The sequence below is a fragment of the Festucalex cinctus genome, chromosome 15 (assembly GCF_051991245.1).
Source record: "Festucalex cinctus isolate MCC-2025b chromosome 15, RoL_Fcin_1.0, whole genome shotgun sequence".
Lineage (NCBI taxonomy): Eukaryota > Metazoa > Chordata > Actinopteri > Syngnathiformes > Syngnathidae > Festucalex > Festucalex cinctus.
In genome coordinates, this window is record NC_135425.1 from 11,055,859 (window position 1) to 11,077,068 (window position 21,210).

Sequence of the window (21,210 nt, forward strand, 5' to 3'; positions counted from 1 at the left end):
TTGAGCGTTCAATGGAACTGTGTTTCGTTCTGTTGGTGTAATTATTTAACCAGCTGAATGAAAACCACAGCTATTTCTTTTTCTTTTTTTTTCTTGTGGCGAATGGAGTCTGCCCTGACGCTGTGCACAGTAGCTGTGAAAAGCCGTGTCAGGAAGTGATCTGGGCTGGAACTCAGCAGGACTGAGAGCTTCAACGACACACGCAGAGCAGCTGCTCAACTGACGATACACTAGATGGGTGAGTTTCCTTCAAAATTGAAATCTCATTTATCATAAGTGCTTTTATACTTCCATTTGGCATGTGTCTTGCTTATGAAGAAATTGTAAACCATCTCTGAGAGTTAATTAGACCTTTTTGTCTGCTTTCTTTGCTTGTTAGATAAATGTTGGAGTAAGCGCTTTGCTTCGCTGGTCCTAATTAATATTTTCAATATATAGTGCATAGAAAAGCATTCTTACAAAATATATTATTGTATGTCCTATTTAGCACGTACCACTTCAAATGCTACATTTTGTTGTTGTCGGTCACCCATTGTGCACATTGCTATGTTAGTCATGTCTGATCAACCAATCACAGGATTACAAAAATTAAAAAAAAATCTCAATGCCATGCAAAATTAGTATTATTTTTTTTTTCAACTATAAAAACAAACAAAAACTAATAGTTGTTATAGTGCGTCATGCACCAGCGCTAGACTGTTTGAAAGCGTTATATAAATAAAAATGACTTGACTTGACTTGAAGGCACTGTGCAGATTATATTGACATGGCAACACAAAAAAAATTAAAAAAATATCATACACACTAGCTGGGTAGCCAAGACACACACACTATAAAATTTAAATAATAGACAGTATATAATAATAATAATAATAATAATAATAATAATAATAATAATAATTATTATTATTATTATTATTATTATTATTATTATTATTATTATTATTATTATTATTATTGTTATTGTTGTTGTTGTTGTTGTTATTATTGTTATTATTATTGTTATTATTATTTTTTTTGTTGTTGTTGCTAATAATAATAATAATGATGATGATGATAATGATAATGATAATGATAATGATGATGATGATGATGATGATGATGATGATAATAAATAAAATATACTTTAGTTGGACATATAGGTCAGTGCTTCTGATTAATCATAGGAATGTTTTGTTTTTAATCTAATAATCAAATTGAATCGATTTTCCTTTACAGAGTCAGATATTAATTCATAAAACCAAAATAATTCACCCATAAATTCATGAGAAAATATCTTGAAAAGCCTAAGTGGGCTTTTGTATCTATCTTGTTGTTTTCTTGAAATGTACTGCTTAAAGGAATCTAAACGTCTTTTGTTACATTTACAGAAGACCTGGTTTATTTCAATTAAAATGATTCAAAACCTTTTTAATTTATATTTCCAGTTACTGCATTACAATTCTGAAAATATTTTCATCTCATCTTTGTTGATGTAAATGTTTGTGTAACATATAAATGTTCATGCTGTAACACATTACTTTCATTAAATAAAATAAACTAATCATTTGGCCTTGACATTTAAGAAGAATTTATGTTGAATAAATATGTATATCAATCAATATTAAATTGAATTGAAGCAAATGTAATTAGAAAAATGACACAATTATGGAACAAATTTGCTCAAATAATGATAATAATAATATTATAATAAAATATTATTATTATTCCTTTTGATATTCATTTACATGAAGACATTAATCATGGTCATGACTCACAACAATGAGGAAACAGATAAATATCAATGCAACACTTTATTTTAATAAATCTCTTTTCAAATGCTAATGCTGCTAATGCTTATCCATCCATCGAGCAAATCTCAATACAGCTCAGCTTACCTTTTGGCTTTGACATAGTAGTTATTCACCACTTTGCAGTTGGGCTAAAAAAGGAAAAAATAACCCCACCTGCCACCCATTTACACTACCAAGATGTATATCCAAACTCAGCTGCACGCATACACATGCAATGGAAATGTAGCTGAAAATGTGTTTTCCTAAGCTCAGAAAGGACAGATGTGTGACCACACCGGGCAACCAGGATTGCCACTTCAGGTGTCGTCACATGAGAGGTTGTCTAAGATGGGCCACCCAGACATATAATAAAACAGTTGGGTTGCATTAATGTTTTGGTTGTTTTTTTAAACAAGTACTCCAAATCAGTCTCAAGGAAGTTCAGCCGAGTGCTGTTGGCCGTTGCAGGATTTGCTCATAGCATCGTTACAACCTGCCTGAGTGGACAAATGTTCATCTTTTATGGCATGTTGCATTTTGTTTGTTCTATGTCAAGACAAATCCAAGCGGACAGTTAGCAGTGCCTGATGACAATGTTGTGCGAAGAAAAATGTTGTTTGTGAGATTGTGATGGATACAGGAATACAATTCCTGGATGGTGGCCTGCATTCTCACCTATTTTGTACATGCGGTCAATGGTGGAAATATCACTGACAGGATATACAGACTCATCTAACTACATGTGCTACAACCCATCCAGTCTGTTTTTAATAAGCCTATACTAACATTATACTAATTGCGTTTGTTGCATAATTAAGGATTAAATAAATGAATGGAATTTCAGCACTCAGAATCACAATAAAAAGAAAAGAGAGAATAATTTGAGTTGAATTAATGAGACCTCAGCTGTCTGTCACTGTGTTACTTGCTGACAGACCTTGTGCTTTGAGACGACGGTGTAAATGTAACTTACTGTAACAGGAAGTGGTCGCATTTGCAAATGTCTGATAGTCCCTTTCCCACTAATACCTATATAGAGTACTACATATAAAATAATACCGACATTGTTTAGCATTCATTTTTATGTTTGTTTATTTGTTAGTTAAATTATATTAGAAGAAACATTTTGGTTTGTCTCTACCATTCTAATTGTTGCATTTTTTGTGTGAAATTAACTGAATTAAAAGATATGCTTATGGGAAATTAACATTGGTAAAGTAACAAGGACATTTTTAAATAGTTTGTTGGTGGTCTAATGGGTTACTGGCTCACTCAGCTTCCGTGAAAGCTAAGTGGGTTCAGTTCCCATTCAGTCACGGTTTGAAATGAATCTAAATGTGAATGATTGTTTCTCTCTATGGGTCTCATTTTCGTGCTAAGCGCAGCTCTCGTGCAAAATGCAGTCAAGGTACATTTGAGCCGCTGTGGGAGTGAACAGCTGACTTCCTTCCTGGCCAATTTAATTTCATTTTATTTATTTAACAGGGACATTGCACAACAAATGTGTTGCACAGATCAAAAATAGCTAGAAGCTAATTTTCATCTGTAGTACCTGGTCAAAAGCAGTGACAACAGGTCTGAACAATAAACTGATAAAATCCATATACATAAAACATCTCAGAAACACCAGCGAAAATATCTCATTAACAACACTCTACTCCATATTTTTTCTTACCGAAGTAGAATAAAGTGTACTTGCACATCCACTACAGTAGGTGGCAGTACCGCTCTCATTGTCATAGAGCACACAAGGGGGTATATTCACTAAGAATGCGCTGCGTCCGGTGATAGCGCGAAATATTGCACCACAACTGCACCCGCAGTCTGTGCCCAGTTACCCACCTATTCACTAAGGATATTGCTCTAATCATATACCGGCGCAAACACGCCCACAAGACTGACAGCTTGGAGCAAATTTGCATCTGATTTGCCACACATGGCAATGGATTTGCGCCAAGAACATTGCAGTATAGTAACAGTTGCGAGAAAGAGGACATTATCAGAAAGCGAGGTTGTACCGAGAGTAAGCGTTTATAGCGCCATTAGACTGTACAGAGCAGAGAGAACGACAATGACCTAATTAATTCATAAAGTACAAATTATTGGTGCGATCGTTTTTTAGAAATATATTTTCAGAGGTTGACGTGGGCATACAGTATGCATCTGGCACGTAAAAATGATCGTAAAATGCCTCCCCGCCATTGCTGATCAGCCCTGGTTACGTTATGTGTCCTAAACCAACATAGAAAAATCTCTCTCTCTCTCTCTCTCTCTCCGGTGCACGGTGCCATGCACTGCTATCATGATCCCGGGATCGAGGTTGCGTCAGGTTAATACATGCTTTCCAAAAACGTTATTTGCGTCACGCAAACTTTGTGTGGCAATTTGCGCTGGCGTTAGTGAATTAGACGCTGTATATCAATGAGTCTCATTTGCATTGGAGTGGGCATATTTTGCGTCAAATGTATGCAAATTACCTAATTTACATACACGCAAATAACACCGCCGCACCGTGACGCAATCTGTTTGGCAGCGCACTTAGTGACTTAGGCGCTCCCGGATTACTCCATTTTTACCGGTTAGCGCCGTGCAAAGGGGACGCAAACCTTTAGTGAATATGCCCCAAGGAGTATTAGCTCATCTGCAGAGTTTATAGATAAAGGATTCTATTTAGATTTGCAGGGTCGAGTTGGAGGGGTGTGAAAATGTTTCTTCCTCCCATGGGGGCGTAGCAAAAAATAATTGAGAAGCACTGTGTTATAGCTACTTTTTAACACTGGTGAACTCTCAACTACGTGAATTGAAATGAATCCTACTTTATCCATATTTTGTTCGTTTTGGAATACATATTTCACAGATTTATTCAGATTTATGGAGTGGCTCAGTGGTAGAGTGGTTGTTTCATAATCTAGAAGCTGGTGGTTAATCCCTTGTGACCATGTCAAGCAAGAAACTGAAGCCCCAGTTAGGCTACTCCTGATGCGCCATCAATAGGTGGATGTGAAGTCCCTTTAGCACTTTTCCAGTGAATTTTTATTTTGTTTTATCTTATAAAATTAAGTCAAAAACAAACATTGGAAAGAGGTAAACATTGTGTCTGTGTAAGCATGACCCCGTATATTTAATTAGCAGTCTAAAATTTAATTCAATTAGATATACCTGTAGTATAAATGTAAAATAGTACTGGGGATCGTTTGGAAGTAAACAAAATGAGTAGTTGTTGGATATATTGGTGCTAACCAGTGCTGTTAACTCTTGGGTTAATTTTAACGGTGTCGTTAACTGATAACATTACTAACCAACTATGTTTTGAACACGCATATTTGACTGTTGGTTAGCTAACTGCGGTTTATAGGTTACTTAATGGTTCGAATAACCGATAACTGAACAACCGGGCCCTGATTGTTGCACTGAGTATCAACTTTGTTTTTAGTGCTTTGTTGAGTCTTGGCTTTCATGCCAGATTCCTTCAGCCATCTTTCTACTGTTTACTGAAGTTTAAAATTTCCATCAAAATCAAGATGTTTCTCTGTTGGTCAGGAAGTGCAGTAGAGTGCAAAACTCACATCAGACTAAATTCACTGAGATGCGACAAAGCTTCACTGACAGACTAGGTTCCGTGGAAGATGTGTGTTATTGTATCATTATGGAATACAACGCATAAACATCGTCATACAGGTTGAGAAGATCAGGGACTCTTGCGGTACACACATGTGGACTGTGGCTCCACAATAGAGTTTTTTCTGGTAAGTCACCTGAAAGGAAAAGCTCTTTGCTTTTCTGACTGCAACGGATGGAAAGTCCCCCCGTCTTTCTCAGGTCCTTTGGTGACAGCATGAAGGGCATGTTTGTGTAGAGGTGTGGGTTCGTTCTGCGAACCAATCACATTGTGACTTACACTAAGCAGGAAGGAAAACGCTTCAGGCAGCCGACCAATCACAAGGATACCCCTGCAGGAAATGACTGACAGAGTTCGAAGACCTCAAACCCTCTCCTTAGAATTAAGGGAAGACACAACTTATTGACCTTTTCTTCTTACTTTGGCTTTCCATACGTCCTTGTAACCATACCATCTTTCAGCTCATAACAATTGGCAACCCGGTCTGCTTCTTCTGTCTTTTCTCTCAAAATGGACTCCACCTACACAACTCTTGCTCAATTCAACTAGATATTCAACCTCCATCAAGCCACGTGAGGCAAAACAAAACAAAAAAAATGCTGTACTGGGACTTTCTCACATCGGCATGCATGTTCCATCTGTGAGGAAGACTTCTACGTGGAGCTCCAAGTCGAGCATTAGGATGCGTTTCCATGAACAGAAGAATTTCATGTGAGTAAGGACTTTCCTGGTACTGTAGTATATGCTTTAGTTTACTTTTTTTGCAGTCTTGGGTAGAGTTGGGGTTTTGAACTCATATATACAGGGTGACACCCCAAAAAAAAAACGGGAACTTTTAAACAATCCAACAAGAGTGATGGAAGAAAAATATTTTATTCATAATAATTGAAACCATAAAACATGCTATTTAAGAAACAATGTTGGATTTTTTTTTTTTAATTAGTTCCTGTAAATCTTTCTGTCCGAATCTATTGTAATTTGTTGTTGAGATTCCTCATTGACCGCTGAAACATCTTAGCAGAGTTAGCTGGGATTCCATCATTGTTTGATTGTAAATGGCACAAAAAAAATGTGAATGCGCAATTAATGACCACCCCTTACTTGAAAAGCCTGTACTTGAATCCCAGTCGCAATGCAGCAGACTCATCCACCAAAATTTAGCAGTAATGAATTTAATAATAATGCATATACGGTATTTGTGGAGACTGGGGTCGAGTTGTCCATCCATCCATCCATCCATTTTCTTGACCGCTTATTCCTCACAAGGGTCGCGGGGGCTGCTGGCGCCTATCTCAGCTGGCTCTGGGCAGTAGGCGGGGGACACCCTGGACTGGTTGCCAACCAATCGCAGGGCACACAGAGACGAACAACCCTCCACACTCACACGCACGGAGAAGACCCACGCGGGCACGGGGAGAACATGCAAACTCCACCCAGGAAGGTCCGAGCCTGGACTCGAACCGGAGACCTCAGAACTGGGAAGCGGACGTGCTAACCACTCGACTACCGTGCCGCCCGGGTCGAGTTGTATTTTACAATTTTAAAAATGTGCAGAATTTCAAAAGTTACTTCATGTTAATGATTAGATAGCTCTTAATATGAAAAGAAAAATGCACTGAGCTGTCACCACCGTCTTACAAATGCAATAATGCCATCTAGTGGCAGAAAAATGACCTCAACACAAATCAATATCACACTCGTTTTCTACAGTACAGTAAATCTTTTTAATTTTAACTCAATTTTATGAATTATTGTGAAATCAGTGTATCAATGACTAAAAGATGCAGCCATATTTGTATTAGTTTAATATTTTTTTCCACTTTTATGTTAAGTTAGAGAAATATATATATATTTTGCACACTTTCTTGAACATAACACTTAAAATTTGTGGTTAATTGTGAGTTAACTTGAAGTAATGTTATATATTACAATTAAAAATTGTAATCTCCTGACACCCCTGATGGATGGACGGACGGACGGACGGACGGATAGATAGATAGATAGATAGACTGCTGCTATAGATAGGTAGGTAGGAAGGGAGGTAGCCTGCTAGCTAGCTGCATAGCTAACTTGCTAGCATAGATAGATAGATAGATAGATAGATAGATAGATAGATAGATAGATAGATAGAGAGATAGATAGATAGAGAGATAGAGAGATAGATATGGTATTAAGCACACCTCTTGTTTCAAACCTTAATGAGGTTTAGTGGAACATCTATCCATTTTCTTAGTTGCTTTTTCTATTTCAAATTAAATACCTCCACTCATACTATTTGGATTTTTTTTTTTCATTATGTTTGCGGGGAAATGAGGTCACGTATCTCGTGAGATATCAGATCAGTCAAGATGTCAGCGTGTTTTATAATATTCAGTTCAGCAAACAAAATTGGGTTATTTAGGTTAAGTGCACCATCATTGTTCTAAAATTAGTTGTGTGAAATCAAATGCATATAGACTATATAAAGACAGAAATGGACATTGGTTTTGTGTTTTCATAGATTTCAGTAATACTGTTTTAGTGACCAAAGAAGCTGTCTCATTGAGATGTTGCTTATACTTTGGATACTGTTATCTGTGTGAGATAACACTCCATGCCAAGTCAGTTGTTGCTGAGCTAATGGTTTGTGTTAGAAAATGGGAGATTTCCTGGAAGTGTCTAAGTTTGGACCCCTGTCAGGGGGGAGGATGGGATTGAAATCTTACTTCTCTTCCTGCCTTGTGCTCTTTCACTTTACCTCATTGTTTGCTTCGATATGTATTAGTTTTTACTTGCTGTGTGAAGACAGTTGATTGCAATATTATGCATTATATATTTTCTCATACATGTGAAGTGTCAGTACAAGTGCATACGTATAGTTATGTGTGTTTCATTTTAACATTATCCATATAAAGTAAATAAAATATGTTTGAAAATAAGGCATTTAACTTGGCAATTTATCTCGAGTGGCTAACTTATTTTTTAGTGAGAGGAAATGTGGATAATCTTAAATGGTCAGATCAAGAGAGTTATGCTGATTTTTACTTTCACTATATCTGAAAGAGGAAGTGAACTCGTCTGACACCTGAGAGTACATCTGGCTAAAAGAACATTAAGAAAAATATTCCTTCATTTTCACAATGACTGTTTGATTTTAATGTAATAAAATGCAACTAAAAAAAATATTGGAAATGTATTGTGTTTTTAACTACTAACCTGAAGGCCCCTATTTTCGTGCCCATCGTAAGGCTTGGGGGAACGTTGTGGCTTGCTTTGACCAGGCCGATGGTGAAAGTAGATACGGATCTTTCCCTCCAACCAACTCCATCTTTTACCAATACCGGCTGGTTCTAGTGTGTCGCGATATGGACGTTTTTTGGTACATTTGTCATGTTTAGACGAATCGTTCACCGAAAATGCTGCTCCCTTCATGTCTTACTACGGGTTGTTTGTCCATCAAGAGGGTAAGCGGTCGCTAAGCATTCTGGGTAAAGTGACGTCAGCTGGAAGGGTCTATTGGCTGACAACCAGTCTGGGGTGTAAACCACTTTTTGGCTCAAGTCAGCCAGGATAGGCACCAGCTCACTCTGGCCTTATGAGGATTAGCAATACAGACAATGGATGGGTGGCTGGTTTTAGTAGAGGTGTGTGTTAGTAAGAAGCAGCTATAGATTGTTATTATAATAATTGTGAGGTACTTGTGAGACCTTAATAATAATATCTTAATTATCCATAACAGAAAATAGATAATACAATTTTAGAAATGTGTGGTTTGAAACTGAAAATGTCAAACAGTTACTGCACCATTATGTTTTAGTTTAGTCTGCTGCCTGAGGGTTGGATTTTCGACTGAGGAGGGGCAGGAAATCCAACCCTCCAGTTGATAAACAGAAGGAAAACCCGAACCTCTGCCACACTGAGATGATGATAGTGGTGGTGTTCACGCCAGAAAACAAACCAAACAGATCTCTTCTGTAGTATGTCTTCTTGTAGCCGCTCCACCCTGATGATTGACTGGCTTTTCATCTTTTATCTGAATTCCATTTCAGCCTCTATTAGGCTGCCATGCTTAGCATTCCAGAGGGTTGACTCAAGGTTTCACTTTTGGCCAAAAAGTTGTCATCGTTTAGTCATGCTCTGTGGCTTTATTTCTGTAAACACACAGTGATCGAGTGGTGACGCTAGTGGGTAATTAATTTGGTCCCATTGCAAATGAAGTGGATTAACTTGTATCGGACAAACATTCAACGAGTTATCAAGGTTTGGTTTGATTAACAAGTCAACCAAACGCAATGAACCACTCACCCCTTGAAGGCACCTGAAGTTATTTGCAGTGTGATACTGCCACCAAGTGGTGGTTTAGTGACACTTCCTGAATTACATTTACGGTATCACTTAGCAACTATCTGGCATAATAATAATAATAATAATAATAATAATAATAATAATAATAATAATAATAATAATAATAATAATAATAATAATAATAATAATAATAATAATAATAATAATAATAATAATAATAATGCACTTAACTATCGTGCTATGTAGTATTTAAGAATGCAGTTGGATTGCAGCACATCAAGTCAAATGTTTATACAGTCTGTACTGTAGCGGCAAAAGGGAGTAGATGCCTTCATTCTTAAGCTACACATCATCACATTATCAACCACCCTTCGTCCTCTGGGATCCGCTGATAAAGTGCAAGTTAAACATAAACTCATTTGAGGTTGAAGGGCTGTTTATTTTGACACACATGCACTCGCCAGACTCACACACACACACATTAAATGAAACCTCAGCTGAAAGACTGGGCATGAATATTTCCTGTTTGAACTCGAATTGTTTGTGTGCTGAAGTCAGGACTCTATCTCAGTTAGGTGTGTGAGGGAGGGTGTGCATAAGAAAAGTTTTCCAGTAAGAGAGAAATTTACCTCTGTCGACATCACGGGAAGGCAAAAGGAGTCTAGTGGACTTCAACTCATGGGTCCAGTAAAAATCCTGCGGTAGAGCGCTTGCCAGCATTGGCGTACACGGCTGTCACCTCTACTGTCAATCTGCTGAGAGACAGCGACGCAGTGAAGAGCATCAAAACAAAGCTTGTCAGGAGGTCGGCGGCAAACAGTACAGGTCAAACTTCTCACATTCTGATGCGAAGGAATGTGTGAGTTAGAGCTTTGCTTGTGGCATTCATCTGGCGCTAAGAAGGATGTTGCCAATTATTGAAGAAATGACATTTAGGAATCTGAGTATAATGCTATGAATGAATGGATTTAGTTTTTCAGTGGAATACAGATTTTTTTTTTTTTTTTATTGCACTTGTTTTTTTTGTACAGGACACATATGATTATCTACAAACCAACAAATGAGTAACACTGTGCTTTGATTTATGTCTCAGCATCATACATGATCCCTATAGCTACACTGCATGTTTACGCACGAGCAATCGGGCATTATACAGTATTTGGGCTCTTCTTTCCCGAATTCGGACGTATTTGTAAATGCCTTTAAATGTTGTGTTTTTTAACATGACCTTGTTTATATGAAATGTGCTATATATGTTTAAAACAGAATTGCATTACCTTGCCTTGAAATAAGAAACATAATGTCATTCTTGCAGCTAAGGATGGTTTGGTTGGTTGATTGGTTGGTTGGTTGGTCGGTCGGTTGGTCGGTCGGTTGGTTGGTTGAGCATCAAACATGCAATACAAATTATAAAATAAAAGTGAAGGAAAGAAAATAAAAGCCAAAAAGGAAAAGAATTAACAGCAAAGACAGAATTCATATGTTCAAAGGGAGTAGGGAGAAGTACAAGAACGTATATAGTCCTACCCGGTTAACTTATATCATGAGAAGTGATTACATTTAACTCATTCACTGCCTTTGACAAGTATACTTGTCAATTGTATTTTTTAGAGAGGTGCTATGGGGGCGAATCTGATTATGCTCCACTGTAAATATCAAACTTGGAAACAACTTTACTGATGCCCAACCACCAGTAGATGACATCATTGCCCCATTTTATACGAAATAAACACAGTTTCAGAGTCCATGGGAGAAATGGCTGTATTTTGGCAAACCTACATTTTTCTACTGTCAATTATAAAAGAACAGGACGAGGCAAAAAGTAGGGAGTCTATTCTGTTATTTGGTACATTCGGTTTATATATAATTATTGAATGTAATATCACGTGAGTATTGAAAATTTTAAAATTTTCTAAAATGACTGGCAGTGACTGAGTTTTAATAATATATCATTAAAATGAAAGATAAAATAAAGCCCTACATACACAATTAATCTAATCACATTCACAATATGATGAAATTATATTTATACCTGATTTATATATTTTCGTAGCACTATATTTTTAAACCTCTCATTATATGCTTCTCCTTGATTTATTATTTTTGATGAATTAATTTAAACGTCCCAATAAAGGACATACATTGCCATCTACGGACCATTTTTTGTCAGTGCACACATTACTTATTGCAATAGCTCATGCTCCACAATTTCATTTCTTTTAATCTTAGCGCAGGGATGTTCTTTCTGACTGCTATCTTAGTTTAAGTTATCCTTTAGTTATGATTTGTCTTTGACTACCAAAATCGTGTCTCACGTTCATTGTCATTCTTCCCCTTCCCTCCCATGCAGAACCATGTCATCTCTGGAGATGTGTTGGCCTGTGCCAATGCGAGCCATCGGAGCACAGAACCTCCTAACAATGCCTGGAGGAGTTTCTATGTCAGGATACCTCCACAAGAAGGGAGCCAGCCAGTTTAGTCTCATGAGATGTGAGTAAATATTGACAAAAACTTTTGTGGCAAAAGCTGAAGTGGGTGATGAGACAAGAGTCAAGATAAGTTGAATCAGCAGTTTAGAGTACACTTTACAAAAATAACAGTTGATAATGGCTCAATCGGTGCATCGTCATGCTAGCACTCGGAAAACGGCATCCAGAGCCATTCCGTCTAATCCAGAACCAGAAGCCACAGTCAAATTAACATTAAGCATTATTAGTAGTTTGTGAAGTTAGAATTACATGAGCTCTTGCTATTGATCAAAACATAAGCTCTAAAAAAAAAAAGTTGGGTCTAAAACAACCTAATAAGGGTCAACGAGCGAGTGACCCAACTTTTTAGGAAATCAACCTGACTTTTTTTTTTTAACAGATGTGTAGCTTTTAAATATCGTGAACATGACGACGACGATATTGTGGTAGTTTTAATATCACGATATTGCCGGTTTACGATCAGGAACTAGAAATTAGAATTGAGAGGAATATTGGATAGAAAAGTACTATTGATTGGTATCAGTGACTACTTAAGAACTGAGTAATAACCTGAAAAAGTGGTTTCAAACACCCCTATTGTTAATTGTACCTAATGGCGAGTGAGTGAAGATTGTTTGCTTTTCTTTCAGGGCCTTTGAGGTATATCATCATCCACAAGGGCTGTGTGTACTACTTTAAAAGCAGTACGTCTCCTGCACCACAGGGCGCATTCTCATTAAATGGTTACAATAGGTCAGCAGTGGCGTTCTCTCTCTTTTTCTCTGTCTCTTCTTTTTTCTCGTTCTCTTTCTTTTTTGTTAATATTATCGTTATGGAGAGCTGACTTTTTCAAAATGCATATGCTATGTTCATCCCCTCCCACAGAGTGATGAGAGCAGCAGAGGAGACAACATCTAACAATGTATTTCCATTTAAGACGATCCACTTCAGTAAAAAACACAGGACGTGGCTTTTCTCTGCAGCTAGCGAAGATGAAAGGAGGGTAGGAGAAATCACACCCACACGTTATAGCTGGGAAAAAAAATGTCTAAACAGTCGTGATTTAGGGATGAACTAGGTAAACAGACTGCATATGCACACCAACATAACCCGTTATATATTTCTTTGTTACACAGAAATGGATGCGAGCCTTACGCCGGGAGATTGATCATTATAATGACAGGAAAGAGTCCCAGATTCCAAGGTAACCCGATTAACCCCATTCCAATTCTCCAGGAACGGTGGCATTTCCATGTTTCATTTGCTTTCTGCATATAATCATTTAGTGATAACATTGTCTTTGTTGCCATAGTGACTCCGATTCAGATGCAGACAGTTTCTATGGGACCATCGAGAGGCCTTTGGAAATTAAACACCCAATCAATAATGCAGACACTGGTAGGACATGCAGAGGAAATTGATTTTGGATCAATTTGCCACTGATCTTCCCAATCCTCTCTGCATGTAGATTATGGTGAGGATGATGAGGATGAAGATGAGGAAGACTATTTGAAGCCAGACGGTGACTGTTTACCAACATGTACAAGTAAGCGCAACACACTCGAGGTCACATTATCTCCACAGTATAAATCAAGGTACAGCATTGAAGCCATTAGAATTGACACTTATAGAAATATAAGACATTTAATTATATTAAATGAAGACTTTTGTTGACACTGTTATACAGCTATTCATTTATTCGATTTATTATTGTGTTTTATTTTGGTTTAGTGTACAGTATAAGGGGCACAGAACTCTGTCATACTGAGAGGCGCTTCAGTTGAGAAAAACATTTGTGATCCGCCACATATTTGCAGATGTGCTACTTAAATAACTCTTTTATAAGGAGATAAAAAATATTAAGTTTGGCACAAAATGTAAGAGGAAGTAAAAGGGGAAGTTGACAGGGGGCACCGTAACTCGTGTGACACAGACACAGGAATTATGCGAAAGTGAGTTGAGGAGCTTCATGTAGAGCTTTGCTGCAATTATAAACCTATTTAGGCGTCAATAGTAAAAGTGGATTTTTGCTATTCAGGGTAGGGCTTGTTTCCTATCCCCCCCCCCAAAAACTTGTATTGTATCTGAACATTTTTGTTCTTAATGTTATGGAAAATGTGACAGAAACTGTCAAATGAAGCGTTTAAAGAGCATGCATTTGAATGTATATGTATTGGCATAATTCACAAAATTTGAGTCTCATTCATCATCAGACAAAATGTGACTGTCCCTTGACTTTCATGTTAAAAATAGTTGGGTGAAAAAGGGAGCGACATAATGTTTTGGGTTATTCACCCAAAAAGTTGGGTCAAAATGAATTACCCACAAAACAACCCATTTGTGGGGTTGTTTTGTAAGTTATTTCATGTATTTCTGGACAAAAATAAACACATTAAGTTGGGTCAAAAAAGGGATGATGCTGATGCATTGTTTTGGCTTATTGATTTTGACCCCACTTTTTGACTCAACTCCTGTTCATTTTGACCCAACCTTTTGGTCAAAATGAATAAACCACCCCCCATCCCCCCCCACCTCCTCCACCACCACCACCACCACCACCAAAAACATCTATATTTTTTTTATTTACTTGTTTACCTAAACACCTAACCACTGGTTAGGTTGTTGTCTTACACAGCTGGTTAGTAACCAGCTGTGTAAGACAACAACAACAACAACAAATTGGGTCAAAAACGGCCCAACACAACTTCTGGGGTAGTACTTTAAGCCAAAAAGTTGTGTCAAAATGAAAACCCCACACAATTTTTTTTTTAAATAAAACAACCACCAAAAATGGTACACCCTAAAAACAGAAAAAAATCCCAATTTGGGCCAAAAAATGGACCCGATCTACTATTTGAGACAATTTGACCCAAGGTCCGCCAATTCTCAAATTGTTGGTATTTATTTTGATTTTCTTTTGTTTTGTTTTGTTTTGTTTTGTTTTGTTTTGTTTTGTTTTGTTTTGTTTTGTTTTGTTTTGTTTTGTTTTGTTTTGTTTTGTTTTGTTTTGTTTTGTTTTGTTTTGTTTTGTTTTGTTTTGTTTTGTTTTGTTTTGTTTCGTTTCGTTTCGTTTCGTTTTGTTTTGTTTACAAACGGACCCAATTTTGGGGGTTACTTGATGTATAATATGTTTTGTGCAAAATATCCCTGAAAGACGGGTCACATTAACCAAAATGGTGGATCGTTTTTTTTGTTTTTTTTTGTTTTGTTTTTTTTACCCTTTTTTTTTCATTTTTTTTTAACCCAACTGTTTTTACAGTGTTTGTATGCAATTTGACAATAAAAATACATCAAAGGAAAAAAGACGAGTGCCTAAAACTGAAAATGTTGGTTATAATTCCACAGGTCGACCCACTGGGCCTCCCCCTTCTTACCCCCCTCCTCCTGTTCCTATGATACCTCATCGATATCAAGGATCCTGTGTAGACATACATAAAGGCCTACCACCTCCAGTCCCATCGCACAACAGATGCCAAACCAGTGCAAACCTAAAAAAAACCCTACCCTCTATACCCCTTCCCATTCTAAAAGACCCAAACAAAGGTCCGCCTCCTCCTCCTCCCTACGCCGCCCAGCTGCGCAATCACCCCTCTTCTATCCCACCACCCCTTCCTCCACCCAATTCACAGCGTCCCCTTAAAAGCAGGGCACAGTCTGTGGTTGGGCCAGGGACTGACAGAAGACACCGGAGACCACCATCAGCAGTCTCAGTACAATCCCCCGCCACCTTGCCTATCTGTGACCAGCTAGAAACCAGGATGATAGTCAGCGATTCAGACTGCTCTCGTGATGCCGGAAGCAACCTGTCCCGTGTCAGCAACCACCTCACGCAATCAAGCAACCTCCGCATCAAGCCAAGCCGACCAATGAGGAATCCTGCACATTTTGAAGGCCCAAACCCAAAACCTCGAATGGCATACCCCGTATTGCTGACTGAGACACCCTCTGGCTACCCACCGGCACCCTGTCACGCACCTCGATCTCCTCTTCTTCAAACTGGACTGCACAACAGGAGTGAAAATGCACCGAAAGTGCCACCAGTTAAGCCTCCACTGCCTTTAACCAAGCCCAGACAGCCAGCCACCCCCCTCCAGTAAGTTTTACTATATACACAAGACAGGTGACTCAAATTACTTCACAAAAACCGCTGTTTGGCAGATAAAATTAGTAAATATTCTTTAAAAAAAAAAAAAAAAAAAAACATACATAGCCTCCTCTACCTGAATGCTAACATGCAATGGGAAACTTTGTCATTACACCATTAGCAAATAGCATCTATGTCTATCTGAACGTAAACGTTTCTCCAACACATGTAGACCGACCCTTTAACAATGACCACAGACCTATATTCTTAATCCTTTGCGAAGAATGACTAATATTAGTGCCATATCAATGAGCAGAAAGGAGTTGAGACGTCTCAGTGAACAGTATCCAACCCTCTCTCCTATACTGCCCCCAGGTGGCCAAGATGTGCACACCAGAATGAGCAGCACACGTGAAGAAGTGTGACTAAAATATTTTTAATTCTCTTTATGTAATATACTATACTATACTATACTATACTATACTATACTATACTATACTATACTATACTATACTATTGTTGTCACGATACCAGCATTTTGACTTCGATAATATACCTGCATAATATCAATACTGATAATGAAATGATACCATGGCAAAAACTTCACAGAGCTCAGAATCTGTCTGCCTGCACATCAATTAAGCCCATGAAAATCACATTACATCACCTGTGCCACAACTTAGACCTGCTTTTAGCAAAAACTAGAGCCCATAATGTATTGCCGGAATATTGATATACAGTATATTGCACCTAAACTAATACCAAAGAACTAACCTTGCTCTCACAAGATAAATTCTTGCGATATTTGTGAATTCACAAACTCCGGAGAATACCATCTTCCTGCTCCCGTTGATAACTGCGGTTCCCGAACCAATGGTGGTTCACTGGTGGACCAATCACAGAGCGACATTGTGTTTGGGGGCGGGATATGCAACTGTGACGAAACCAGGAAGCCAGCGCCAACATCGGAGCTAACAAACAAACCCAACACTGTTCTCGCAGAATTACTCACCATTTCCTTGTTGAATATTGAACAGCGAGAGGCGCTTCGCGCATTTCTAGCTGGTAAGATGTTCATGCTTTTCCCTCTCTTCGACAAGAACGATGAACGGACATAAGCGCATAGTCATTCGTGGCCGTGATTGGTTAAAACAAACGTGTAGAATGTCGCATTGTCCAATCAGCTCGAATTATTGTACAGAATGTCCCGCCTTTTCCTGACAAAATTACCAAAGAACAGCAGGTAACAAGATTAGACAAAAAATGGATTTAAAATACTTTGTGTGATTGTATTGTGTGTCTTCATGTCGTGGGGAGAACCACAAAACAACAACACAAGTCGAGGGAGAACATGCAAATAACACAGAAATATCCACACTCTCACTGGTTCAGTTTCTACTTATTATTCAACATAATTTCCCCCCAAATAAAAGTGTGTTCTGTGTTGTTTGAACAGTGTATTCTGGTGGAAGCGGTCCTGCTATTTGTAATGTGTTTTCCCACCAGAAGAGCATCCCCGGAAGGTCAAAGTTTCCGTTCATCAGGAGACAAGAAGAAACACGACTTGACCAAGTGCACTGAAGGAGATGTGTCCGATGAGGATTATGATAATGTAAGAAAGATTGGAATCGAGTTACATTAACATGATTTATTTCCAATAATGATACTTGAAATCATCTTTTAATGGTAGCTTGGTTTGTGTGTCCAGCAATGATCCTTGGAGATATGTTGTCTGGGGCTTTATACGCCTGGCAGGATCCAAACAAAGCACGGCTCACAGACCCTTTATAATTAGTAATATCAGTAGATCACGTTTTCCCAGAAAGGGTTCCAACTGCAGGGGGGATCACACTCCTCAGCCTCCCTTATAGGTGTGGGTGAGGAGGGTCTATCAGGAAGTCATGATAAACCCATCTATAAACTAAAGCTAGTGCATTTTTTTGTTTGTTTTTTGTTTTATCTGCAGATGCATCTGCCAGAATCCGTTTTCATCGACTCGACGGAAACCAGCTTTGTAGAGAAGTATGACACTGTTTCAAATGATATTAATGCTGCTAGAGTTAGACTTGCATAATAGTGATTGAACAGAGGCAGTATCTTGTAGTGATATATCTAAGTTGTCTCAAGTAGCCGAGATGGTTCTTTGACTTCTATTTTCATGTAAAATCAATATTTGCTCTTACTTATTGTTTCCACTGTTAAAACTGGGTGACTTTTGCTCCCGTAGATTGTTTAAGGAGAGCTCTGACGTTCCACAAGATGGACTTTATGGCATTAGAAACTCCGGAACCAAAACCTCCAAGGTACAAAACAGTTCAAAACTGCGATTTCAAAATGGAATAAAAGTGTATGCTTTAAAATATGAAATTGTGTATGCAGTACAAATATTTGACATGTCCGTTTTTCACCAACAGCTGACGGTTTGATTTGATTGTAAAACAGTGGTAATGTCTTATGTGTTCAGGTGTTGGTGGTTTGGGATGTCAGCGTTGGCAAAGCCAGAAACTACCGGTTGTTTGAAGAGGTACACGAAACTGCTGTTACCTTTCATATTTGACCGTATAAAATTACAGATTCCACAATGAAACCCACATTGGAATTTCATATCCTTGATAAAACACAGGGTGACCAGGTGTTTCTGGACAGTGATGTGACCTTCCCCACTCTGTCATCCCTGATCGAACACTACTACAGCCATCCTCTTCCTCACCAGGGCTCCCTTTGCCTGCAGAAACCTTACTCATGAAAGCACCGCGTTAATCAAGAGGAAGAACTTGCAATGTTAACATGCTGACTACCATGGAGACAAACCTGCTTTACATTCAGAAGTGGAATCATCGCCATATTATAGGCATTAGAATGTCTCTTGTTGCTGGTTTAATATTCTGTGACACTCAGGTAGAGGAAACAAAACAAGATGAAGTCAACTCCAAAGAGCTACAATCATTAGTATGGTGGGAAAATGTGAAATGTGTCTTGTGTTTTATATACGGTATTTCACTGAATATTCCTGTGGATAAATATAACATCGCTGTCTATACAAGAGAGTAGTGTCTATGTGACTGTGTGCACCATTTTGTTTTAAATCTAAGAACCTGACAAGGGCTGGCGAGGGATGTCATAGAATGAGCTACTTTTTTACATGCTGGTCATCACTCTATATTTATATTTGCTGTCTATGATGTATGTTAAAATGTAAAACAGTGCGTGCAAATGTCAATATTAATGTCTTTTTTTTCTTTTTTTAATATAAATGAGATTGTATGAAATGGACCTGCTGTTGTTTTTGCTTTTGTGAAACACAAAAGAAAAGTTCAGATTGTAAATTCTTTCTCAGGAACAGACAAATATTTTTGCACAATTACATTCACCAATTATTGTGCTGATGTGGCAAAACATCTGTATTCCTTAAATGGTATTTCCAAATGTATTTGTTTAAAATACTTAAGTAGTGAGTACAATGTAGCTGTGTGAGACAGGATATCCATCCATCCATTTTCTGAACCACTTACTCCTCACAAGGGTCGCGGGGGGTGCTGGAGCCTATCTCAGCTGGCGATGGGCAGTAGGCGAGGTACACCCTGGACTGGTCGCCAGCCAATAGCAGGTGAGACAGGATATTAACTGGTATTGTTCTGCCTACATCAAGCATCAATTGGAGCCAGATGAGGATGACTCTTGGTCTTGAATGTCTCCCTGGTGAGGTGTTAGGAACTTCCAACCGGGAAGAGGCCCCCAGGAGATGCTGGATGGGCTCTGTTTTCGTGACCGATGCAATTCTAGTGTAAGGTGCAGTCTAAATTCTGCGCAGCGGCAGGCTAGACTTGGTTTTGGTATCTTAAGTTGGCCAATGAGATCACAGATCCGTGAAGTGGGCAATTGGAGAAACCACCTCAATTATTTGTGGCTCCAGACAGATTTGTTATTTATTTATTTATTTTTGGTGTAATATGGCTCTTTCAAAATTTGGAGTTGCTGGCGCCTGCTCTAACTAGCTGACCTTCTTCAGGAAGCAGACACATGACAAGCCTCCAGTTGTTACTGACTAGCTTCAAAACATGAACAGAACTTGCACATTCTCTATTTCTGTATCTGTTGCAGATAAATCATGATTTCGCCACAATCTCGCTCTTAATTTGCATCATCATGGAATCCATCCATCCATCCATTTTCTTGACCGCTTATTCCTCACAAGGGTCGTGGGGGCTGCTGGCGCCTATCTCAGCTGGCTCTGGGCAGTAGGCGGGGGACACCCTGGACTGGTTGCCAACCAATCGCAGGGCACACAGAGACGAACAACCATCCACACTCACACGCACACCTAGGGACAATTCGGAGCGCCCAATTAACCTGCCATGCATGTCTTTGGAATGTGGGAGGAGACCGGAGTACCCGGAGAAGACCCACGCGGGCACCGGGAGAACATGCAAACTCCACCCAGGAAGGTCCGAGCCTGGACTCGAACCGGAGACCTCAGAACTGGGAAGCGGACGTGCTAACCACTCGACTACCGTGCCGCACCATCATGGAATCGTCTCTTATAAATACTGATTCAATTTTTTTTTTTTTTTTTTTCGAAGTCACACTAACATTCAATTGAATGTATATTAAAAAAAAATTGTATATTTTTGAAGGGGCGAAAAAAATCAGCAAGTATGGTGACTTATTCATCCAAGCATTATCAGTTGTGTATGTGCCACCAAACCTGTCAGATGATGTTTCCAGATGATTGCAGCAGGCATTAAAAGTGTCGCTGTCTGTGGTGCTGAAGTGTTTAAAAAGAAAAATGGGATGAACGGTATATTTTTTTCTTATATCACACAGAAAATGAAGAAGAGCCTATTTTGACACAGGATTCTTAAATTAAGGGTGAGCAGTGAATACACGCCTCATTTATTTCTGTACTTCATTATGTATCATGCAGTGAGATAATGCTGCATTATTGATAGATTATTCCCTTGTCATTTTGGTTGGACATGTTTG

The 21,210-nt window shown here is 38.5% G+C and overlaps 1 protein-coding gene across 3 annotated transcripts; it reads left to right on the top strand.

The window, feature by feature from the left end:
* Positions 1 to 12: 12 nt before the first annotated feature.
* Positions 13 to 19,500, top strand: sh3bp2 (SH3-domain binding protein 2). Of its 3 annotated transcripts, none has more exons than XM_077498204.1 (13): positions 13 to 238; positions 12,026 to 12,165; positions 12,794 to 12,896; positions 13,029 to 13,146; positions 13,280 to 13,347; positions 13,456 to 13,541; positions 13,612 to 13,689; positions 15,489 to 16,236; positions 17,734 to 17,839; positions 18,194 to 18,249; positions 18,455 to 18,530; positions 18,692 to 18,751; positions 18,851 to 19,500. In XM_077498204.1, the coding sequence occupies exons 2-13, from the start codon at positions 12,030 to 12,032 to the stop codon at positions 18,971 to 18,973; spliced, it is 1,758 nt and encodes a 585-aa protein (XP_077354330.1). In that variant the 5' UTR covers positions 13 to 238; positions 12,026 to 12,029; the 3' UTR covers positions 18,974 to 19,500. The 3 variants fall into 3 exon arrangements, with proteins under 3 accessions (XP_077354330.1, XP_077354329.1, XP_077354331.1); XM_077498203.1 differs by lacking the exon at positions 13 to 238 and adding an exon at positions 5,799 to 6,102; XM_077498205.1 differs by lacking the exon at positions 13 to 238 and adding an exon at positions 10,326 to 10,500.
* The last annotated feature ends 1,710 nt before the right edge of the window (positions 19,501 to 21,210 follow it).

Bases quoted from the DNA above. Each gene is read 5' to 3' on its own strand.
- sh3bp2 (XM_077498203.1), top strand. From the start codon at position 6,017: ATGCATGTTCCATCTGTGAGGAAGACTTCTACGTGGAGCTCCAAGTCG. The intron at 12,897-13,028 runs GTCAGCAGTGGC...CCCCTCCCACAG, and splicing joins TCATTAAATGGTTACAATAG to AGTGATGAGAGCAGCAGAGG. The intron at 13,348-13,455 runs GTAACCCGATTA...TTGTTGCCATAG, and splicing joins AAAGAGTCCCAGATTCCAAG to TGACTCCGATTCAGATGCAG.